The 22,530-nt window shown below is 40.2% G+C and overlaps 1 protein-coding gene across 1 annotated transcript in view; it reads right to left on the bottom strand.

Moving 5' to 3' along the window:
• Positions 1 to 22,530, bottom strand: part of LOC115504396 (ATP-binding cassette sub-family A member 3-like) — a 188,254-nt gene that overhangs the window by 94,064 nt on the left and 71,660 nt on the right. The window contains exon 11 of the mRNA XM_032591645.1: positions 12,902 to 13,031. Coding sequence (XP_032447536.1) covers positions 12,902 to 13,031 — 130 coding nt within the window. The remainder of the gene's footprint in view (positions 1 to 12,901; positions 13,032 to 22,530) is intronic.

Here is a 22,530-nt window from a genome sequence, read left to right as displayed (position 1 = left end):
GGAGTAGGAGGGGAGAATTAGAGAACTAAGTGATGCAATCAAATGCAATGACATATGCATAACTGGGATTCCAGGGGAGGAAGAGAGAGGAAAAGGTGATGAAGGTGTACTTGAAGAAATCATAGCTGAGAACTTCCCTGATCTGGGGAAGGAAAAAGGCATTGAAATCCCAGAGGCACAGAGAACTCCCTTCAGATGTAACTTGGACCAATCTTCCGCACGACATATCATAGTGAAACTGGCAAAATACAAGGATAAAGAGAAAATTCTGAAAGCAGTTAGGGAGAAACAGGCCCTAAAATATAAAGGGAGACCGATAAGAATAGTGACAGACCTATCTACTGAAACGTGGCAGGCCAGAAAGGAATGGCAGGAAATCTTCAATGAGATGAACAGGAAAAATATGCAGCCAAGAATCCTTTACGCAGCAAGTCTGTCATTTAGAATAGAAGGAGACATAAACGTCTTCCCAAACAAACAAAAACTGAAGGAACTCATCATCACTAAACCAGCCCTACAGGAGATCCTAAGGGGGATTCTGTGAGTGAAATGTTGCAAGGACCACAAAGTACCAGAGATGTCACTACAAGCATGAAACCTGCAGACATCACAATGACTCTAAACCCATATCTTTCAGTAATAACACTGAATGTAAATGGACTAAATGCTCCAACCAAAAGACATAGGGTATCAGAATGGATAAAAAACCAAGACCCATCTATTTGCTGTCTACAAGAGACTCATTTTAGACCTGAGGACGCCTTCAGATTGAGAGTGAGGGGATGGAGAACTATTTATCATGCTACTGGAAGCCAAAAGAAAGCTGGAGTAGCCATACTTATATCAGACAAACTAGACTTTAAATTAAAGGCTGTAACAAGAGATGAAGAAGGGCAATATATAATAATTACAGGGTCTATCCATCAGGAAGAGCTAACATTAAAAATGTCTATGTGCCGAATACGGGAGCCCCCAAATATATAAAACAAATACTCATAAACATAAGCAACCTTATTGATGAGAATGTGGTAACTGCAGGGGACTTTAACACTCCACTTACAGAAATGGATAGATCATCTAGACACACGGTCAATAAAGAACAAGGGCCCTGAATGATACATTGGATCAGACGGACTTGACATATATATTTAGAACTCTGCATCCCAAAGCAACAGAATATACTTTCTTCTCGAGTGCACATGGGACATTCTCCAAGATAGATCATATACTGGGTCACAAAACAGCACTTCATAAGTTTACAAGAATTGATTTTATACCATGCATACTTTCAGACCACAATGCTATGAAGCTTGAAATCAACCACAGGAAAAAGTCTGGAAAACCTCCAAAAGCATGCAGGTTAAAGAACACCCTACTAAAGAATGAGTGGGTCAACCAGGAAATTAGAGAAGACATTAAAAAATATATGCAAACAAATGAAAATGAAAATACAACAATCCAAATGCTTTGGGATGCAGCGAAGGCAGTCCTGAGAGGAAAATACATTGCAATCCAGGCCTATCTCAGGAAACAAGAAAAATCTCAAATACAAAATCTAAAGCACACCTAAAGGAAATAGAAGCAGAGCAGCAAAGATACCCCAAACCCAGCACAAGAAGAGAAATAATAAAGATCAGAGCAGAAATAGAGAATGTAGAATCTAAAAAAAACCTGTAGAGCAAATCAATGAAACCAAGAGTTGGTTTTTTGAAAAAATAAACAAAATTGATAAACCTCTAGCCTGGCTTCTCAAAAAGAAAAGGGAGATGACCCAAATAGATAATATCATGAATGAAAATGGAATTATTACAACTAATCCCTCAGAGATACAAGCAATTATCAGGGAATACTAGGAAAAATTATATGCCAACAAATTGGACAACCTGGAAGAAATGGACAAATTCCTAAGCACCCACACACTTCCAAAACTCAAACAGGAAGAAATACAAAACTTGAACAGACCCACAACCAGTGAAGAAATTGAATCAATCATCAAAAATCTCCCAACAAAAAAAGAGTCCAGGACCAGATGGCTTCCCAGGGGAATTCTACCAGACATCTAGCAGAGATAATACCTATCCTTTTCAAGTTTTTCCAAAAAATAGAAAGGGAGGGAAAACTTCCAGACTCATTCTATGAAGCCAGCATTTACTTTGATTCCTAAACCAGACAGACCTAGCAAGAAAAGAGAACTACAGGCCAATATCCCTGATGATTCTGGATGCAAAAATTCTCAATAAGACACTAGCAAAACAAATTCAACAACATATAAAAAGAATTATTCACCATGATCAAGTGGGATTCACTAATGGGCTGCAAGGCTCATTCAATGTGATACATCACATCAATAAAAGAAAAGAAAAGAACCATATGATCCTGTCAATCGATGCAGAAAACGCATTTGAAAAAATTCAGCCTCCTTTCTCAATAAAAACTCTTGAGAAAGTTGGGATAGAAGTAACATACTTAAACACGCATAAAAGCCATTTATGAAAAGCCCACAGCTAATATCATCCTCAATGGGGAAACACTGAGAGCTTTCCCCCTGAGATGAGGAACATGACAGGGATGTCTACTCTCACTGCTGTTGTTTAACATAATGTTGGAAGTGCTAGCATCAGCAATCAGACAACAAAAGGAAATCAAAGGCATCAAAATTGGCAAAGATGATGTCAAACTTTCACTTTTTGAAGATGACATGATATTATATGTGGAAAACCTGATAGACTCCACCAAAAGTCTACTAGAACTGATACATGAATTCAGCAAAGTAGCAGGATACAAAATCAATGTACAGAATTCAGTTGCATTTTTTCCAATATATGAAATTTATTGTCAGATTGGTTTCCATACAACACCCAGTGCTCATCCCAAAAGGTGCCCTCATCAATACCCATCACCCACCCCCATCAACCCTCAGTTTGTTCTCACTTTTTAAAAGTCTCTTATGCTTTGGCTCTCTCCCACTCTAACCTCTTTTTGTTTCCTTCCCCTCCCCCATGGGTTTCTGTTAAGTTTCTCAGGATCCACATAAGAGTGAAAACATATGGTATCTGTCTTTCTCTGCTTATTTCACTTAGCATCACACTCTCGAGTTCCATCCACGTTGCTACAAAGGGCCATATTTCGTTCTTTCTCATTGCCACGTAGTACTCCATTGTGTATATAAACCACAATTTCTTTTTTTTTTTTTCAACGTTTCTTTATTTTTGGGACAGAGAGAGACAGAGCATGAACGGGGGAGGGGCAGAGAGAGAGGGAGACACAGAATCGGAAACAGGCTCCAGGCTCTGAGCCATCAGCCCAGAGCCCGACGCGGGGCTCGAACTCACGGACCGCGAGATCGTGACCTGGCTGAAGTCGGACGCTTAACCGACTGCGCCACCCAGGCGCCCCTGAACCACAATTTCTTTATCCGTTCATCAGTTGATGGACATTTAGGCTCTTTCCATCATTTGGCTATTGTTGAGAGTGCTGCTATAAACACTGGGGTACAAGTGCCCCTGTGCATCAGCACTCCTGTATCCCTTGGGTAAATTCCTAGCAGTGCTATTGCTGGGTCATAGGGTAGGTCTATTTTTAATTTTCTGAGGAATCTCTGCACTGTTTTCCAGAGTGGCTGCACCAGTTTGCACTCCCACCAACAGTGCAAGAGGGTTCCCGTTTCTCCACATCCTCTCCAGCATCTATAGTCTCCTGATTTGTTCATTTTGGCCACTCTGACTGGCGTGAGGTGATATCTGAGTGTGGTTTTGATTTGTATTTCCCTGATGAGGAGCGACATTGAACATCTTTTCATGTGCCTGTTGGCCATCCGGATGTCTTCTTTAGAAAAGTGGCTATTTATGTTTACTGCCCATTTCTTCACTGGGTTATTTGTTTTTCGGGTGTGGAGTTTGGTGAGCTCTTTATAGATTTTGGATACTAGCCCTTTGTCCGATATGTCATTTGCAAATATCTTTTCCCATTCCATTGGTTGCCTTTTAGTTTTGTTGGTTGTTTCCTTTGCTGTGCAGAAGCTTTTTATCTTCATAAGGTCCCAGTAGTTCATTTTTGCTTTTAATTCCCTTGCCTTTGGGGATGTGTCGAGTAAGAGAGTGCTATGGCTGAGGTCAGAGAGGTCTTTTCCTGCTTTCTCCTCTAGGGTTTTGATGGTTTCCTGTCTCACATTCAGGTGCTTCATCCATTTTGAGTTTATTTTTGTGAATGGTGTGAGAAAGTGGTCTAGTTTCAACCTTCTGCATGTTGCTGTCCAGTTCTCCCAGCACCATTTGTTAAAGAGACTGTCTTTTTTCCATTGGATGTTCTTTCCTGCTTTGTCAAAGATGAGTTGGCCATACTTTTTGGGTCTAGTTCTGGGGTTTCTATTCTATTCCATTGGTCTATGTGTCTGTTTTTGTGCCCATACCATGCTGTCTTGATGATGACAGCTTTGTAGTAGAGGCTAAAGTCTGGGATTGTGATGCCTCCTGCTTTGGTCTTCTTCAAAATTACTTTGGTTATTTGGGGCCTTTTGTGGTTTCATATGAATTTTAGGATTGCTTGTTCTAGTTTCGAGAAGAATGCTGGTGCAATTTGGATTGGGATTACATTGAATGTGTAGATAGCTTTGGGTAGTATTGACATTTTGACAATATTTATTCTTCCAATCCATGAGCAGGGAATGTCTTTCCATTTCTTTATATCTTCTTCAATTACCTTCATAAGCTTTCTATAGTTTTCAGCATACAGATCTTTTACATGTTTGCTTAGGTTTATCCCTAGGTATTTTATGCTTCTTGGTGCAATTGTGAATGGGATCATTTTCTTTATTTGTCTTTCTGTTGCTTCATTATTAGTGTATGAGAATGCAACTGATTTCTGTACCTTGATTTTGTATCCTGCAACTTTGCTGAATTCATATATCAGTTCTAGCAGAGTTTTGGTGGAGTCTATCGGGTTTTCCATGTATAGTATCATGTCATTTGCAGAAAGTGAAAGCTTGACTTCATCTTTGCCAATTTTGATGCTTTGATTTCCTTTTGTTGTCTGATTGCTGATGCTAGAACTTCCAACACTATGTTAAATAACAGCGGTGAGAGTGGGCATCCCTGTCGTGTTCCTGATCTCAGGGAAAAAGCTCTCAGTTTTTCCCCATTGAGGATGATGTTAGCTGTGGGCTTTTCATAAATGGCTTTTATGATCTTTAAGTATGTTCCTTCTGTCCCGACTTTCTCAAGGGTTTTTATTAAGAAAGGGTGCTGAATTTTGTCAAAGGCCTTTCTGCATCGATTGACAGGATCATATGGTTCTTATCTTTTCTTTTATTAATGTGATGTATCACGTGATTGATTTGCGAATGTTGAACCAGCCCTGCATCCCAGGATGAATCCCACTTGATCATGGTGAATAATTCTTTTTATATGCTGTTGAATTCGATTTGCAAGTATCTTATTGAGAATTTTGCATCCATATTCATCAGGGATTTTGGCCTGTAGTTCTCTTTTTTTTACCGGGTCTCTGTCTGGTTTAGGAATCAAAGTAATACTGGCTTCATAGAATGAGTCTGGAAGATTTCCTTCCCTTTGTATTTCTTGGAACAGCTTGAGAAGGATAGGTATTATCTCTGCTTTAAATGTCTGGTAGAACTCCCCTGGGAAGCCATCTGGTCCTGGACTCTTATTTGTTGGGAGATTTTTGATAACTGATTCAATTTCTTCGCTGGTTATGGGTCTGTTCAAGCTTTCTATTTCCTCCTGATTGAGTTTGGGAAGCGTGTGGGTGTTTAGGAATTTGTCCATTTCTTGCAGGTTGTCCAATTTGTTGGCATATAATTTTTCCTAGTATTCCCTGATAATTGCTTGTATCTATGAGGGATTGGTTGCAATAATTCCATTTTCATTCCTGATTTTATCTATTTGGGTCATCTCCCTTTTCTTTTTGAGAAGCCTGGCTAGAGGTTTGTCAATTTTGTTTATTTTTTCAAAAAACCAACTCTTGGTTTCGTTGATCTGCTCTACAGTTTTTTAGATTCTATATTGTTTATTTCTGCTCTGATCTTTATTATTTCTCTTCTTCTGCTGGGTTTAGGCTGCCTTTGCTGTTCTGTTTCTATTTCCTTTAGGTGTGCTGTTAGATTTTGTATTTGGGATTTTTCTTGTTTCTTGAGATAGGCCTGGATTGCAATGTATTTTCCTCTCAGGACTGCCTTCGCTGCATCCCAAAAGCATTTGGATTGTTGTATTTTCATTTTCGTTTGTTTGCATATATTTTTTAATGTCTTCTCTAATTTCCTGGTTGACCCATTCATTCTTTAGTAGGGTGTCCTTTAACCTGCATGCTTTTGGAGGTTTTCCAGACTTTTTCCTGTGGTTGATTTCAAGCTTCACAGCATTGTGGTCTGAAAGTATGCATGGTATGATTTCAATTCTTGTAAACTTATGAAGGGCTGTTTTTTGACCCAGTATATGATCTATCTTGGAGAATGTCCCATGTGCACTCGAGAAGAAAGTATATTCTGTTGCTTTGGGATGCAGAGTTCCAAATATATGTGTCAGGTCCATCTGATCCAGTGTATCATTCAGGGCCCTTGTTCTTTATTGACCGTGTGTCTAGATGATCTATCCATTTCTGTAAGTGGAGTGTTAAAGTCCCCTGCAGTTACCACATTCTTATCAATAAGGTTGCTTATGTTTATGAGTAATTGTTTTATATATTTGGGGACTCCCGTATTTGGCGCATAGACATTTATAATTGTTAGCTCTTCCTGATGGATAGACTGTGTAATTATTATATAATGCCCTTCTTCATCTCTTGTTACAGCCTTTAATTTAAAGTCTAGTTTGTCTGGTGTAAGTATGGCTACTCCAGCTCTTTTGACTTCCAGTAGCATTATAGATGCTTCTCCATCCCCACACTTTCAATCTGAAGGTGTCCTCAGGTCTAAAATGAGTCTCTTGTAGACAGCAAATAGATGGGTCTTGTTTTTTTATCCATCCTGATACCCTATGTCTTTTGGTTGGCGCATTTAATCCATTTACATTCAGTGTTATTATAGTAAGAGATGGGTTTAGAGTCATTGTGATGTCTGTATGTTTTATGCTTGTAGCAATGTCTCTGGTACTTTGTCTCACAGGATCCCCTTTAGGATATCTTGTAGGGCTGGTTTAGTGGTGACAAATTCCTTCAGTTTTTGTTTGTTTGGGAAGACCTTTATCTCTCCTTCTATTCTAAATGACAGACTTACTGGATAAGGATTCTCGGCTACAATTTTTTTCTGTTCAACACATTGAAGATCTCGTGCCAATCCTTTCTGGCCTGCCAAGTTTCAGAAGAGAGATTGGTCACGAGTCTTATAGGGTCCCTGTATTGTATATGTTAGGGCACGTTTATCCCTTGCTGCTTTCAGAATTTTCTCTTTATCCTTGTATTTTGCCAGTTTCACTATGGTATGTCATGCAGAAGATCGATTCAAGTTACGTCTGAAGGGAGTTCTCTGTGCCTCTTGGATTTCAATGCCTTTTTCCTTCCCCAGTTCAGGGAAGTTCTCAGCTATTATATCTTCTAGTACACCTTCAGCACCTTTCCCTCTCTCTTCCTCCTCTGGGATACCAATTATGCGTATATAATTTCTTTTTAGTGTATCACTTAGTTCTCTAATTTTCCCCTCATACTCCTGGATTTTTTTATCTTTTTCTCAGCTTCCTCTTTTTCCATAATTTTATCTTCTAGTTCAGCTATTCTCTCCTCTGCCTCTTCATTCCGAGCTGTGGTCATTTCCATTTTATTTTGCATCTCGTTTAAAGCGTTTTTCAGCTCCTCCTGACTGTTCCTTAGTCCCTTGACCTCTGTAGCAAGAGATTCTCTGCTGTCCTCTATACTGTTTTCAAGCCCAGTGATTAATTTTATGACTATTATTCTAAATTCGCTTTCTGTTATATTATTTAAATCCTTTTTGATCAGTTCATTAGCTGTTGTTATTTCCTGGAGATTCTTTTGAGCGGAATTCTTCCGTTTGGTCATTTTGGGTAGTCCCTGGAGAGGTGCAGACCTGCAGGGCACTTCCCCTGTGCTGTGGTGTATAACTGGAGTTGGTGGGCGGGGCCGCAGTCAGTCCTGATGTCTGCCCCCAGCCCACCGCTGGGGCCACAGTCAGACTGGTGTGTGCCTTCTCTTCCCCTCTCCTAGGGGCGGGATTCACTGTGGGGTCACGTGGCCCATCTGGGCTATTTGCACGCTGCCAGGCTTGTGGTGCTGGGGATCTGGCATATTAGCTGGGGTGGGTAGGCAAGGTACATGGGGGCAGGAGGGGCAGGCTAAGCTCGCTTCTCCTTAGGTGATCCACTTCAGGAGGGGCCCCTCTTCCATGGGCCTCTCATCTGCGCTTGGCTCCAGAGACTCCATTCTGCTAGTCTTCTGGCGGTTTTCTGGGTTATTTAGGCAGGTGTAAGTGGAATCTGAGTGATCAGCAGGACGCGGTGAGCCCAGAGTCCTCCTACACGGCCATCTTCTGCCGGTCTCTCTCAAGCACTTTTTGTATATCATCCATTGCCTTCTGGCCTCCACTATTTCTAAAATTTTTTATAGCTTATTTATTTATTTTGAGATAGACATAGCATGAGCAGTGCAGGGGTAAAGAGAGAGGGGGAGAGAGAGAATCCCAAGCAGGCTCTGCTCTGCCAGCACAGAACCCAAGGTGGACCTTGAACCCATGAAACATGAGATCATGACCTGAGCCAAAACCAAGGGTCAGACACTTAACTGCGCCACCCAGGTCCCCTGGACTCCATTCTTTCTTTTTCTTGTATTTTTTTAAATTTACATCCAAATTAGTTAGTGTATAGTGCAACAATGATTTCAGGAGTAGATTCCTTAATGCCCCTTACCCATGTAGCCATCCCCCCTCCCACACCCCCTCCAGTATCCCTCTGTTTTTTCTCCATATTTATGAGTCTCTTATGCTTTGTTCCCCTCCCTGTTTTTATATTATTTTTCTTTCCCTTCCCTTATGTTCATCTGTTTTGTCTCTTAAAGTCCTCATATGAGTAAAATCATATGACATTTGTCTTTCTCTGACTGACTAATTTCACTTAGCTTAATACCGTCCAGTTCCATCCATGAAGTTGCAAATGGCAAGATTTCATTCTTTTTGATTGCTGAGAAATACTCCATTGTATTTATATACCACATCTTCTTTATCCATTCATCCACCAATGGACATTTGGGCTCTTTCCATACTTTGGTTATTGTTGATAGTGCTGCTATAAACATTGGGGTACATTTGCCCTTATGCATCAGCACACCTGTATCCCATGGGTAAACACCTAGTAGTGAAATGGCTGGGTTGTAGGGTAGTTCTATTTTTAATTTTTTGAGGAAACTCCATACCGTTTTCCAGAGTAGCTGCACCAGCTTGCATTCCCACCAACAATGCAAAAGAGATCCTCTTTCTCTGCATCCTCGCCAACCTCTGTTGTTGCCTGGGTTGCTAATGTTAGCCATTCTGACAGGTGTGAGGTGGTATCTCATGGTGTTTTTGATTTGTATTTCCCTGATGATGAGTGATGTTGAGAATTTTTTCATGTATCGGTTGGCCATCTGGATGTCTTTTTTGCAGAAGTGTCTATTCATGTTTTTTGCCCATTTCATCACTGGATTACTTGTGTTTTGTGTATTGAGTTTGATAAGCTCTTTATAGATTTTGGATACTAACCCTTTATCTGATATGTCACTTGCAAATATCTTCTCCCATTCTGTCGGTTGCCTTTTGGTTTTGCTGATTGTTTCCTTTGCTGTGCAGAAGCTTTTCATTTTGATGAGGTCCTAGTAGTTCATTTTTGTTTTTGTTTCCGTTGCCTCCAGAGACGTGTTGAGTAAGAAGTTGCTGTGGCCAAGATCAAAAAGGTTTTTGCCTGCTTTCTCCTCGAAGATTTTGATGCCTTCCTGTCTTACATTTAGGTCTTTCATGCATATTGAGTTTATTTTTGTGTCTGGTGTAAGAAAGTGGTCCAGGTTCACCCTTCTGCATATCGGTGTCCAGTTTTCTCCACACCACTTGCTGAAGAGACTGTCTTCATTATTTGTAATGAGAACTCAGCTTCTAGTCCTATTGGGGCACCACTTAATGTGACAAATAACTTTTGGCTTGCTGTTTTCAAGATACTCTCTTTCATAATTTTTAGTATAATATTTATGGGTGATCAGGGCGCCTGGGTGGCGCAGTCGGTTAAGCGTCCGACTTCAGCCAGGTCACGATCTCGCGGTCCATGAGTTCGAGCCCCGCGTCAGGCTCTGGGCTGATGGCTCAGAGCCTGGAGCCTGTTTCCGATTCTGTGTCTCCCTCTCTCTCTGCCCCTCCCCCGTTCATGCTCTGTCTCTCTCTGTCCCAAAAATAAATAAAAACGTTGAAAGAAAAAAAAATTTAAAAATATTTATGGGTGATTATTTCTTCACATTCATGCTATTTGAAGTTTGTGGTAATTCTGAGATGTGTAGATTATGTTTTCAGCAAATTTGGCAAGTTTTAATCCATTATTTTGTAGACTACTTTTTAGCTTTGTTCTCTTTCTCCTCTCCTACATTCTATTACATGTATTCTGGTGCATTTAAAGATATCACAACTTGATTCTTACAGCTTTGTACTAGAGACTAAAGTCTGGGATTGTGATGCCTCCTGCTTTGGCATTCTTCAATATTACTTTGGCTGTTCAGGGTCTTTTGTGGTTCCATAAAAAGTGTAGGAGTGCTTGTCAAGACAGCATGGTATTGGCACAAAAACAGACACATAGACCAATGGAATAGAATAGAGACTCCAGAATTGGACCCACAAAAGTATGGCCAACTCATCTTTGACAAAGCAGGAAAGAATATCCAATGGAAAAAAGACAGTCTCTTTAACAAATGGTGCTGGGAGAACTGGACAGCAGCATGCAGAAGAATGAAACTAGACCACTTTCTTACACCATTCAGAAAAACAAACTCAAAATGGATGAAGGACCTGAATGTGAGACAGGAAACCATCAAAACCCTAGAGGAGAAAGCAGGAAAAAAAGCTCTCTGACCTCAGCCGCAGCAATTTCTTACTTGACACATCCCCAAAGGTAAGGGAATTAAAAGCAAAAATGAACTATTGGGACCTCACTGGGATAAAACCTTCTGCAATGCAAAGGACACAACCAACAAAACTAAAAGGCAACCAACTGAATGGGAAAAGATATTTGCAAATGACATATCGGACAAAGGGCTAGTATCCAAAATCTATAAAGAACTCACCAAACTCCACACCCAAAAACAAATAATCCAGTGAAGAAATGGGCAGAAAACATGAATAGACACTTCTCTAAAGAAGACCTCCAGATGACCAGCAGACACATGAAAAGATGTTCAATGTCACTCCTCATTAGGGAAATACAAACCAAAACCACACTCAGATACCACTTCATGCCAGTCAGAGTGGCTAAAATGAACAAATCAGGAGACTATAGATGCTGGAGAGGATGTGGAGAAATGGGAACCCTCTTGCACTGTTGGTGGGAATGCAAACTGGTATAGCCACTCTGGAAAACACTGTGGAGGTTCCTCAAAAAAAAAAAAAAAAAAAAAAAAAAAAAAAAAAAAAAAAAAAAAAAAAAAGATCTACCCTATGACCCAGCAATAGCAGTGCTAGGAATTTACCCAAGGGATACAGGAGTGCTGATGCATAGGGGCACTTGTACCCCAATGTTTATAGCAGCACTTTCAACAATAGCCAAATGATGGAAAGAGCCTAAATGTCCATCAACTGATGAATGGATAAAGAGGTTGTGGTTTATATATACAATGGACTGCTACTTGGCAATGAGAAAGAATGAAATACGGCCTTTTGTAGCAATGTGGGTGAAACTGGACAGTGTTATGCTAAGTGAAATGAGTCATACAGAAAAAGACAGATACCATATGTTTTCACTCTTATGTGGATCCTGAGAAACTTAACAGAAGACCATGGGGGAGGAGAAGGAAAAAAAGTTAGAGAGGGAGGGAGGCAAACCTAAAGAGACTCCTAAAAACTGAGAATAAACTGAGGGTTGATGGTGGGTGGGAGGGGAAAGTGGGTGATGGGTATCAGGAGGGCACCTGTTAGGATGAGCACTGGGTGTTGTATGGAAACCAATTTGAGAACACATTTCACAATAAAAAAAAAGATAAAGATATCAAAACTTCCTATGAAACTGTTAATTTTACTCAATTCTTTTTGCTTTGTTTTATTCACATTTTATAATCTCCATCAATCTTTCTTCAAGTTCACTGGTTCTCTCTTGTGACAATTGATTAAATCTACTATTAAGCCCTTTTAATGAATTCTTCACTTTTGTTATTATACTTTTCAACTCCAGAATTCCCAAATGGCTCTTCTTTTCATAATTTCTACCTTTTTACTGATATTTTCTATTTGATCTTGTTTTCATACATTCCATTATTTCTTTAAAAAAATTTTTTTAATGTTTATTTCTGAGACAGAGAGAGACAGAGCATGAGTGGGGGAGGGGCAGAAAGAGAGGGCGACACAAAATCAGGCTCCAGGCCCTGAGCTGTCAGCACAGAGCCCGACGTGAGGCTTGAACTCACAGACCGCAAGATCATGACCTGAGCCGAAGCCGGACTCTCAACCGACTGAGCCACCCAGGCGCCCTACATTCCATTATTTCTTAAATCATGGTTTCCTTTAGTTCTTTGAACATTTTTTTTTACAATGGTTACATTGTAAAATATTTGTAAAACCTGATATCTGGTATCTCTCACATGGAATTATTTACAACTTAAAAGAAAGTGAATTACTGAACAATTTTATGTATCATTGAACTGACTAAATTGTAAACATCAAAGGGATACACAAAAGTCTTGCAAGTTTGATCTACAGTGTCTATGACACTCTGAAGAGACCTACCTGAGAGAATAGACAGAATAGTGGATTTTCCTGCTCCATTGTGTCCTAGAAGAACAGTAATCTGTCCCATATATAAATTCAAAGACAAGTCTTTTACAGCTATTTTGGTAGTATTTTGCATTCGGAATTCCTGTTGGGGAAAATACACAAATATTGACTTCATCTATCACTATCACTTTGAAAGAACAAACACTCAAATCAACTATTTATACAAGAAACCATACCACATAATCAATCTTGTAAGGAAAAAGAAATAAAAATTTAAGAAGGATGAAATTGTGATTGGAACAAATTAATTGATGCCATAACACGAGTTGTAAAATTTCACAGTAAATATATAAACATCCCTCAGTAATATCCATTCATGCTTTGATTCAATTAACATCTTAAAGCTGATAATGCCATAATCTTCTTAAGTTCATGCATTTGTCCTGGTTTGGACAACTGCCAACAGAAAACCTGGATGAAACATCTAAAACATAGATATTTTATAGGCATCTCAAATTTCTTCTTTTGTGTAGGTTAGCAGTGCTTCTGCTTAAGATGCAAAAATATGGAAAGAGCATCACTCTCACTCTAGAAAACAAGAAACTAAATAATCTAAAAAAATCTTAAGTTTTCTTGAACTCATCAGAGGAGTGATATTTCCAGGCAACCAATCAGCCTTAAATTTAAGAAAAGATAGACGCCTTCAAGGAGAGATGATATACAAACATCTGCTTGTCTGGAGAAAACACAGGCACTATGAAGCTAGTAAAAGGATTCTGGTCAATTTTTGATGAAAATAAAGTAAAAACACTTGAAGAAACAATATCTAAATTAAAAAGTTGGGATTCAAGCCCATTTCATTCAGACTTCAAACATCTATTCCTTCCAATATAACTAACAGATGGTGAATAAAGCAAAACATCTTGTGTAACAACAAAAAAAGGCTATTTCTCTTTTATTCCAAATGGCAGTAAAAGCTTTTTCCCTAGGTGTCCTCCTTAATACCCATCACCCATTTAGCCCACGCCCCATTCACCTCCCTCCATCAACCCTCAGTTTGTTCTCTATCCTTAAGAGTTTCTTATTGCTTGCTTCCCTCTCTCTTTTTTTACCCCTTGCCATATGTTCATCTGTTTCCTAGATTCCACGAGTGAAATTATATGCTTTTTGTCTTTCTCTGACATAGTTTTCTTAGCATAATACACTCTAGCTCCACCCACATTGTTGCAAATGTCAAGGTTTAATTCTTTTTGATGGCCAAGTAATATTCCAGCGTATGTGTGTTTGTGTGTGTGTGTACACACACACCACATCTTCTTTATCCATTCATTGGTTGATGGACATTTGGGTTCTTTCTATAGTTTGGTTATTACTGTTAATGCTGCTATAAACACCAGGGTGCATATACCCCTTGAAATCTGTATTTTTGTATCTTTTTCTTTTATTTTTTTAATGTTTATTTATTTTTGAGAGAGAGACAGAGTGTGAGCTGGGGGAGGGGCAGAGAGAGGGAGACACAGAATCTGAAGGAGGCTCCGGCTCTGACCTGTCCACACAGAGCCCGACGTGGGGATTGAACCCAGGAATCACGAGATCATGACCTGAGCCGAAGTTGGACACCTAACCGACTGAGCCACCCAGGCACCCCTGTGTCTTTTTCAAACTTCAACCAAGCCAACCTCAAATTCTCCCTCAATGTATTCAATATCCATAAATCTCTCCAACAACCACCCATTGTTCAAGGCACAAAACCAACAGCTACATTAGTGTCCTCCTTTTCCTTCAATTTCACAAGCAACCATTAAGCAAATCTTTTCAGCTCTAACCCCAAATACAGTAAAACATTCGTTTGTGAGTAACTTGTTCTGTGAATGTTCTGCAAGATGAGCAAATATTTCTTTTTTTTTTTTTTTTTTTAATTTTTTTTTCAACGTTTATTTATTTTTGGGACAGAGAGAGACAGAGCATGAACGGGGGAGGGGCAGAGAGAGAGGGAGACACAGAATCGGAAACAGGCTCCAGGCTCTGAGCCATCAGCCCAGAGCCCGACGCGGGGCTCGAACTCCCGGACCGCGAGATCGTGACCTGGCTGAAGTCGGACGCTTAACCGACTGCGCCACCCAGGCGCCCCGATGAGCAAATATTTCTAATAAATTTTAACTTGATAAATGAGAGATGTCTTGTAATACAAATAGTACATGATGCCAAACATCACATGATCACAACTGACCAATGGTTCTTTTCTCTCTCTCTCTCTCGCTTTCTTTCTCTCTGTGGTATTGTGAGTGATCATCTCCTATGCTCACATGCTCGATCTCAGGCCACAGTGTTTGGCAGAAGTCAGTGATTTTTTTCAGAATGTTGGAAGGTGCCCATAATGGGCACTAGTGTATTTTTTGTCACTTCAAAGCATGTATGGACAGTCCTTTGCTTTTTCATACAAGAGTAAGCTTAGGGATGCTTTGCTTCATTCTAGGTCAGGCTGCCTGCAGACATAGACACTTTTTTCTGCTGCCTTACTGCCAGTTACATTAAATACAGTATATGACAAGAGTTTATTAATACTGTATTGTAGTCAACATCTGTGCAAGCATATACAATGGGCCCCTTGCAGAAAAAGGTTGAAAAGAAAGGCAGCGAGAAAGAGATGATTATGGTGGAAGTTAAGAATGAAATCAAGAAGTACAAACGAGGTATGCAAGTGGCTGAAAGTTCAAGATTTTATAAGAAGTCTCTGTCTCTATTCTGTCTATAGAGGAGGAGGAGGACAAAAAGGTGGAGAAATTCCTCACTTCAAGTGAGATTAGGGGGATGTGTAAAATGTGGGAAACACTGCAAAATTTTGTAGAAAATCATCACCCGAATAAGGATGTAGCAGGGTGAAGGATGAATATGTTTAATGACAATGCAAAATCACCTTTACATGAAATCCTGAAAAGAAGGCAAAACCAAGTGTCATTGGATAGGTTCCTTGTTAAAGTTGCACAAAAAGAAAAAGATTCCATTGAGCCAATAGATAGCAGTGATTCCATTAGTGATAGTAAAAATCGTCCTACACAATAACCCTCCACTCTCTTGTCTCCCTCACACCAGCATGAAGGTTTTCAAAGGTAAGTGCAGCTTAATTTATTTTTCTGTATATTTTGTATTTTCCTTATTATTTTGTATTATATTACAGTATTGTAATCATTGTTATATGTGTATTTTTGGGTTGTGGAACGAATCATCTGAGTTTCCATTATTTAAGGGGAAATTCGCTTTGACATACAAGTGCTTTGGATTACAAGCATGTTTCCAAAATGAATTATTCTTGCAAATGAATTTACTGTATGTTCTGAATCTCTACACTTCTATCTCCATATGATTTCACTCATATGTGGAATTTAAGGAACAAATGAATACAGGGAGGAAAAAGAGAGGCAAACCAAGAATCAGACTCTTAAGTATAGAGAACTGATGATTACAGGAGGGGAGGTAGGTGGGGCGATAGGTTAAATGGGTGATGGGTATTAAGGAGGGCACTTGTGATGAGCACCGGGTGTTGTATGTAAGTGATGAGTCACTAAATTCTATACCTGAAACCAATATTACGCTGTAAGTTAACTAACTGGAACTTAAACAAAAACTTGGAGAAAAAAATAATAAAGGCCTATAATTATTGTCCAACCTTTTAAAAATGGAATCCAAGTTTTATTGTGGCCTTCAAGGTCCCCTACATGATTTGTATTATGAGTATATTGCCAAATTCATTTCATGTCATTTGCTTTCTTCACTCCAACTTTTTTTTTCAATATATGAAATTTATTGTCAAATTGGTTTCCATACAACACCCAGTGCTCATCCCAAAAGGTGCCCTCCTCAATACCCATCACCCACCCTCCCCTCCCTTCCACCCCCCATCAACCCTCAGTTTGTTCTCAGTTTTTTTTTTAAATTTTTTAATGTTTATTTATTTTTGAGACAGAGAGAGACAGAGCATGAACAGGGGAGAGGCAGAGAGAGAGGGAGACACAGAATCTGAAACAGGCTCCAGGCTCTGAGCTGTCAGCACAGAGCCCAACGCGGGGCTCGAACTCATGGACCGTGAGATCATGACCTGAGCCAAAGTCGGATGCCCAACCGACTGAGCCACCCAGGCACCCCCTGTTCTCAGTTTTTAAGAGTCTCTTATGTTTTGGCTCTCTCCCGCTCTAACCTCTTTTTTTTTTCCCCCTCCCCTCCTCCATGGTTTCTGTTAAGTTTCTCAGGATCCACATAAGAGTGAAAACATATGGTATCTGTCTTTCTCTGTATGGCTTATTTCACTTAGCATCACACTCTCCAGTTCCATCCACGTTGCTACAAAGGCCCATATTTCGTTCTTTCTCATTGCCATGTAGTACCCCATTGTGTATATAAACCACAATTTCTTTATCCATTCGTCAGTTGATGGACATTTAGGCTCTTTCCATCATTTGGCTATTGTTGAAAGTGCTGCTATAAACATTGGGGTACAAGTGCCCCTACGCATCAGCACTCCTGTATCCCTTGGGTAAATTCCTAGCAGTGCTATTGCTGGGTCATAGGGTAGGTCTATTTTTAATTTTCTGAGGAACCTCCACACTGTTTTCCAGAGTGGCTGCACCAATTTGCATTCCCACCGACAGTGCAAGAGGGTTCCCGTATCTCCACATCCTCTCCAGCATCTATAGTCTCCTGATTTGTTCATTTTGGCCACTCTGACTGGCGTGAGGTGATATCTGAGTGTGGTTTTGATTTGTATTTCCCTGATAAGGAGCGACGTTGAGCATCTTTTCATGTGCCTGTTGACCATCCAGATGTCTTCTTCTTCTTTTTTTTTTTTTTTAATTTTTTTTTTCAACGTTTATTTATTTTTGGGACAGAGAGAGACAGAGCATGAACGGGGGAGGGGCAGAGAGAGAGGGAGACACAGAATCGGAAACAGGCTCCAGGCTCTGAGCCATCAGCCCAGAGCCTGACGCGGGGCTCGAACTCACGGACCGCGAGATCGTGACCTGGCTGAAGTCGGACGCTTAATCGACTGCGCCACCCAGGCGCCCCCCAGATGTCTTCTTTAGAGAAGTGGCTATTTATGTTTTCTGCCCATTTCTTCACTGGGCTATTTGTTTTTTTGGGTGTGGAGTTTGGTGAGCTCTTTATAGATTTTGGATACTAGCCCTTTATCTGATATGTCATTTGCAAATATCTTTTCCCATTCGGTTGGTTGCCTTTTAGTTTTGTTGGTTGTTTCCTTTGCTGTGCAGAAGCTTTTTATCTTCATAAGGTCCCAGTAATTCATTTTTGCTTTTAATTCCCTTGCCTTTGGGGATGTGTCGAGTAAGAGATTGCTATGGCTGAAGTCAGAGAGGTCTTTTCCTGCTTTCTCCTCTAGGGTTTTGATGGTTTCCTGCCTCACATTCAGGTCCTTAATCCATTTTGAGTTTATTTTTGTGAATGGTGTGAGAAAGTCTTCACTCCAACTTTAATCTCATCTGTGTTCCTCAACAAATGAAGATCTTTTCCATCTCAGGGCTTTGAATTTTCTGTCTGTTTGAATTATCTGTACCTAGCTGTTGTTTGTTTGCTTGCTTTTTAACTATCTACCCCATTCTCATCATTCTGATCTCAGCTTTAATGTCACTGTTACAAGCTGGGTTCCCAGGAAGCACTCTTGATTGGAAGATCAGAATGTAGGAAGTTTATTACAGATCAACACCTGTAGAAGAAAAGGCTGGAAAAAAACTGGGCAGAGGATGAATACAAAATACAGTTCAGCAACTCTGAGGCCTCAGAGAAGCTGTTAGGCTAGAATGGCTATTTAAAGTTATCCCAACTTGAGAGATAGGGTCTTCATGCCCTCTCATGGAATAGTCATTGGATTTAGGTTTCTCCAAGGCAAGGAACAAGAGCTTAGGTGAGGGTAGCTCTCCATTGCCAAAGATATTCCAAACAAGGTGACACTGAACTGTCAGCTAAGGCTGTCATCTTTTTCACACTCTTTTCCACAGTTGGGAAAAAAGGTCTTTCATTCCAGAGAGCGGCATCTGGGTAGTGCAGTATACTCTCCAGTCCACTCCTTGCATTAAACTCTCTTCCTTCATCAAGTTCTGGTAGCAGCTTCTTCAGGACTCTAGTGAAACGTTTCCTGAGGGGAACTTATATGAAAAACGTTAAGTGGGATCCCTGCCACTGGCCTTAACACTGCAGCTGAGATTATCTTCATAATTTACTGTCTATTCTAGATTACTCTCATATTTGGCTAGCATTGTTGATAATCTTATGTGGTGTTGATCCAAACATTCTTCCTGAGGTTGCTATGCACTCCTCAGGCCATGACGGCTACATTTTTCCTTTTACTACCAAATTGGGTAGGAGAGTATAAAGACATACAAGGGGATCATGTGAGTGCTAAATATATTCCTCCCTCTTCTATGTAATAGCTATCAACTTTACTTCCTGGTGATTATAATCAATCACTCTTTGCCAGAAATGTGATTCCTCTTCTTGTTGGTCTCTTGGCATAAAAGCTTCAAAGTGGCTTGGCAGTAACCAGTTTATAGTTCAAAGGATCTCTTGGTGCATCTTCCTTTTTGGGATCATGATCTCTCAGAGGCCATGGTTGGGATTACAGGAAGCACCAACTGCCCAAGTGGATCACTAGGAGTACTAGTAACTAGGACCACTTCTGCTTCTACCCCTTGGTTTCTAACCATGTCTCCTACCTGTTGGGGACAAAGAACCACATAATGGCTTTTGTTTTAGTGTGACTATTGCATCCTGAAGGATGGTGACTCATTTGTGCAAATTACCATCTTTATATGGTTGCCTCAAATATGCCTTCAGCAGGCTATTTCATCACTTCTTTCAGATGATAGCTTCTGGATGTACGTATAGACCAGCACATCCCAGGGTTGTGAGCTCACTACTGTACTTCCTTTGCTGTGAAGTAAGATTCTTTGATGTGACTGTATGTGGAATCCCATACTGGTGGACCAAACAATCAATAAGCTCTGGGATGTCATCTTGCGTGAGGTTCTACAGGCAAAAAAGTGCTTAGTGTTATTATCACTTAGTATTATCACTGATGGCAGAGGCTACCTAATGTCACCTGAGTCAATTTGTCTACATGGTTATTTAGTACTTTCTTCCATGATATGTAGTCTCTAGTGGTTGTTAACATGCATTACAAATATCTTCCTACATTGTTCTCATTTTTATAGTTCCATCCATGTGCCTCTACCCTAGAATTTCTTGAACCTAATCTTCCAGTATTTCTCACTGTAAGCCCTTAATTTGCCAGATCATTAATCACTGCCAGTTCAGTAGTCTTGGGCCAATTCAGTGACACAAAGTGGAGGACAAGGTGAAGAGCTGGAAGCTGTCTTTTGGGAGAATTTCCTCTCCTTTCCTCTTCCAAGGTTATTCCCATTAGGGCTCTAGTGCAGCTGCTAATCATTTATGAACATCACCTATGTACCAAGCTGATCTACCTGTGAAGCAAACTCGGAACTTTTTCCTCCTGTGTGAATTGGTTAAAATGATAATTCTCTATGGCCATATGTGTGAGCTGAGGGAGAAGCACTGAACTGATAATCATGGATGACATGAAGATTTAGATTCCCTGCTCACACAGCTTGCTGACGTCCACTGATTGTGCTCATGTTCAATCCTTGATATACCACTTTCATCTCATGATGGGGTAGCTGCCTGTCTCTAATGATATGGTGGTTCCAGCTCATGATGGAACCCAGCTCATCATGGCCACTTCTGGACCCAGTTACTTGGTGTCCTGTTATCAGTTACTTCATCTCCCCAACAGTGTGCCAGGAACTGTTGTTGAAAAACACAATTATCTATCAATTGCTGATGGCACGGCTTTGATACAGAACTCTAGATGTCTGCATTGTTATTCTCCCATTCAGGTTTACAATAAAATCAACATGATATACTTTCCCAGCATGACACCACTAATACCATAAAGTCTGATGGACTAGGATCACCAAGCAGCAGAAGTGCTTCTACTACAGCCTGGACCTGCTGTGGTGTCCTTTCCTGCTCTGGACTCTACTCAAAGTTGGCATCTTTTTGTGTCACTTGGTATAGGGGTAAAAACAGTATTCTCAGGTATAGAATATTATTGACTTCAAAACCTGAAGTGGCCAGCAGGAACTATTTTCCTTTTTCATGGTGGGAGGTATAAAATATACTAACTTATCCTTTATTTTGGAAAGGAATACTGGCAGATACCAGATCACTAACTCCTAAAAATTTTACTCATGTAGTAAGCCCCTGAGTCTTTTTTAAATTTATTTTTAATATGAAATTTATTGTCAAATTGGTTTCCACACAACACCCAGTGCTCACCCCAACAGGTGCCCTCCTCAATGCCCAGCACCCACTTTCCCCTCCTTCCCACCCCCCATAAACCCTCAGTTTATTCTCAGTTTTTAGGAGTCTCTTATGATTTGCCTCCCTGCCTCTCTAACTTTTTTTCCTTCCCCTCCCCCATGGTCTGCTGTTAAGTTCCTCAGGATCCACATAAGAGTGAAAACATATGGTATCTGTCTTTTTCTGATGACTTATTTCACTTAGCATAACACTGTCCAGTTCCACCCACGTTGCTACAAAAGGCCAGATTTCATTCTTTCTCATTGCCACGTACTAGTCCATTGTGTATATAAACTGCAACCTCTTTATCCATTCATCAGTTGATGGACATTTAGGCTCTTTCCATAATTTGGCTATTGTTGAAAGTGCTGCTATAAACATTGGGGTACAAGTGCCCCTATGCATCAGCACTCCTGTATCCCTTGGGTAAATTCCTAGCCGTGCTATTGCTGGGTCATAGGGAAGATCTATTTTTAATTTTTGGAGGAACCTACACACTGTTTTCCAGAGTGGCTATACCAGTTTGCATTCCCACCAACAGTGCAAGAGGGTTCCCATTTCTCCACATCCTCTCCAGCATCTAAAGTCTCCTGATTTGTTCATTTTAGCCACTCTTACTGGTGTGAAGTGATATCTGTCTTCATAGGCTTTATCTGTACCCTCCTCACAATACATATGTCTTACCAAGGCCTTCAAAATACTTGCCATTTCCTGCTTGTCTGGTCCAATCATCAATATAGTGGGCCAGAGTGATGCTCTGCAAAATGTATAGCTAATCCAGGTTCCTCCAGATTATATTATGACAGAGAGCTGAGAAGCCCTCCTGGACAAATAAATATATACTATTGTTGTCCATTTCAAATAAATACAAAAATCTCTGATCCCCATTTTGATGGTATTTGAAAAATAAATTTGCCAAATCAGTGGCCCTATATCATGTTCTTAGTCTGTGTTAATCTCCTACCACAAGTCAAAGTTACCACATCTGACACAAAAGTGGCAAATAGGTGAACTATTTGTTTAAATTTGTGGTGGGTTCACTGTCATTTTTCAGGTTTCCAAAGACCAGAGTGGAGAGTTAAATGGGTTTGTGGGAACTGCAACTCATGCCTCTTTCATCCCTGCCACTTTCCCAAGAATGTGATATTGCCTTTGATAACCACCTTGTCCAGTGGAGATAGGCTGTTTCTAAGGATAGCTCTGCCCCAGAAGCCAAGGAGTGAAGATAAGGGTTACACCAGCTACCAGGTATG

The sequence above is a fragment of the Lynx canadensis genome, chromosome E3, assembly GCF_007474595.2.
Source record: "Lynx canadensis isolate LIC74 chromosome E3, mLynCan4.pri.v2, whole genome shotgun sequence".
Taxonomy (NCBI): domain Eukaryota; kingdom Metazoa; phylum Chordata; class Mammalia; order Carnivora; family Felidae; genus Lynx; species Lynx canadensis.
This window is presented reverse-complemented; position numbering and strand designations above follow the sequence as displayed.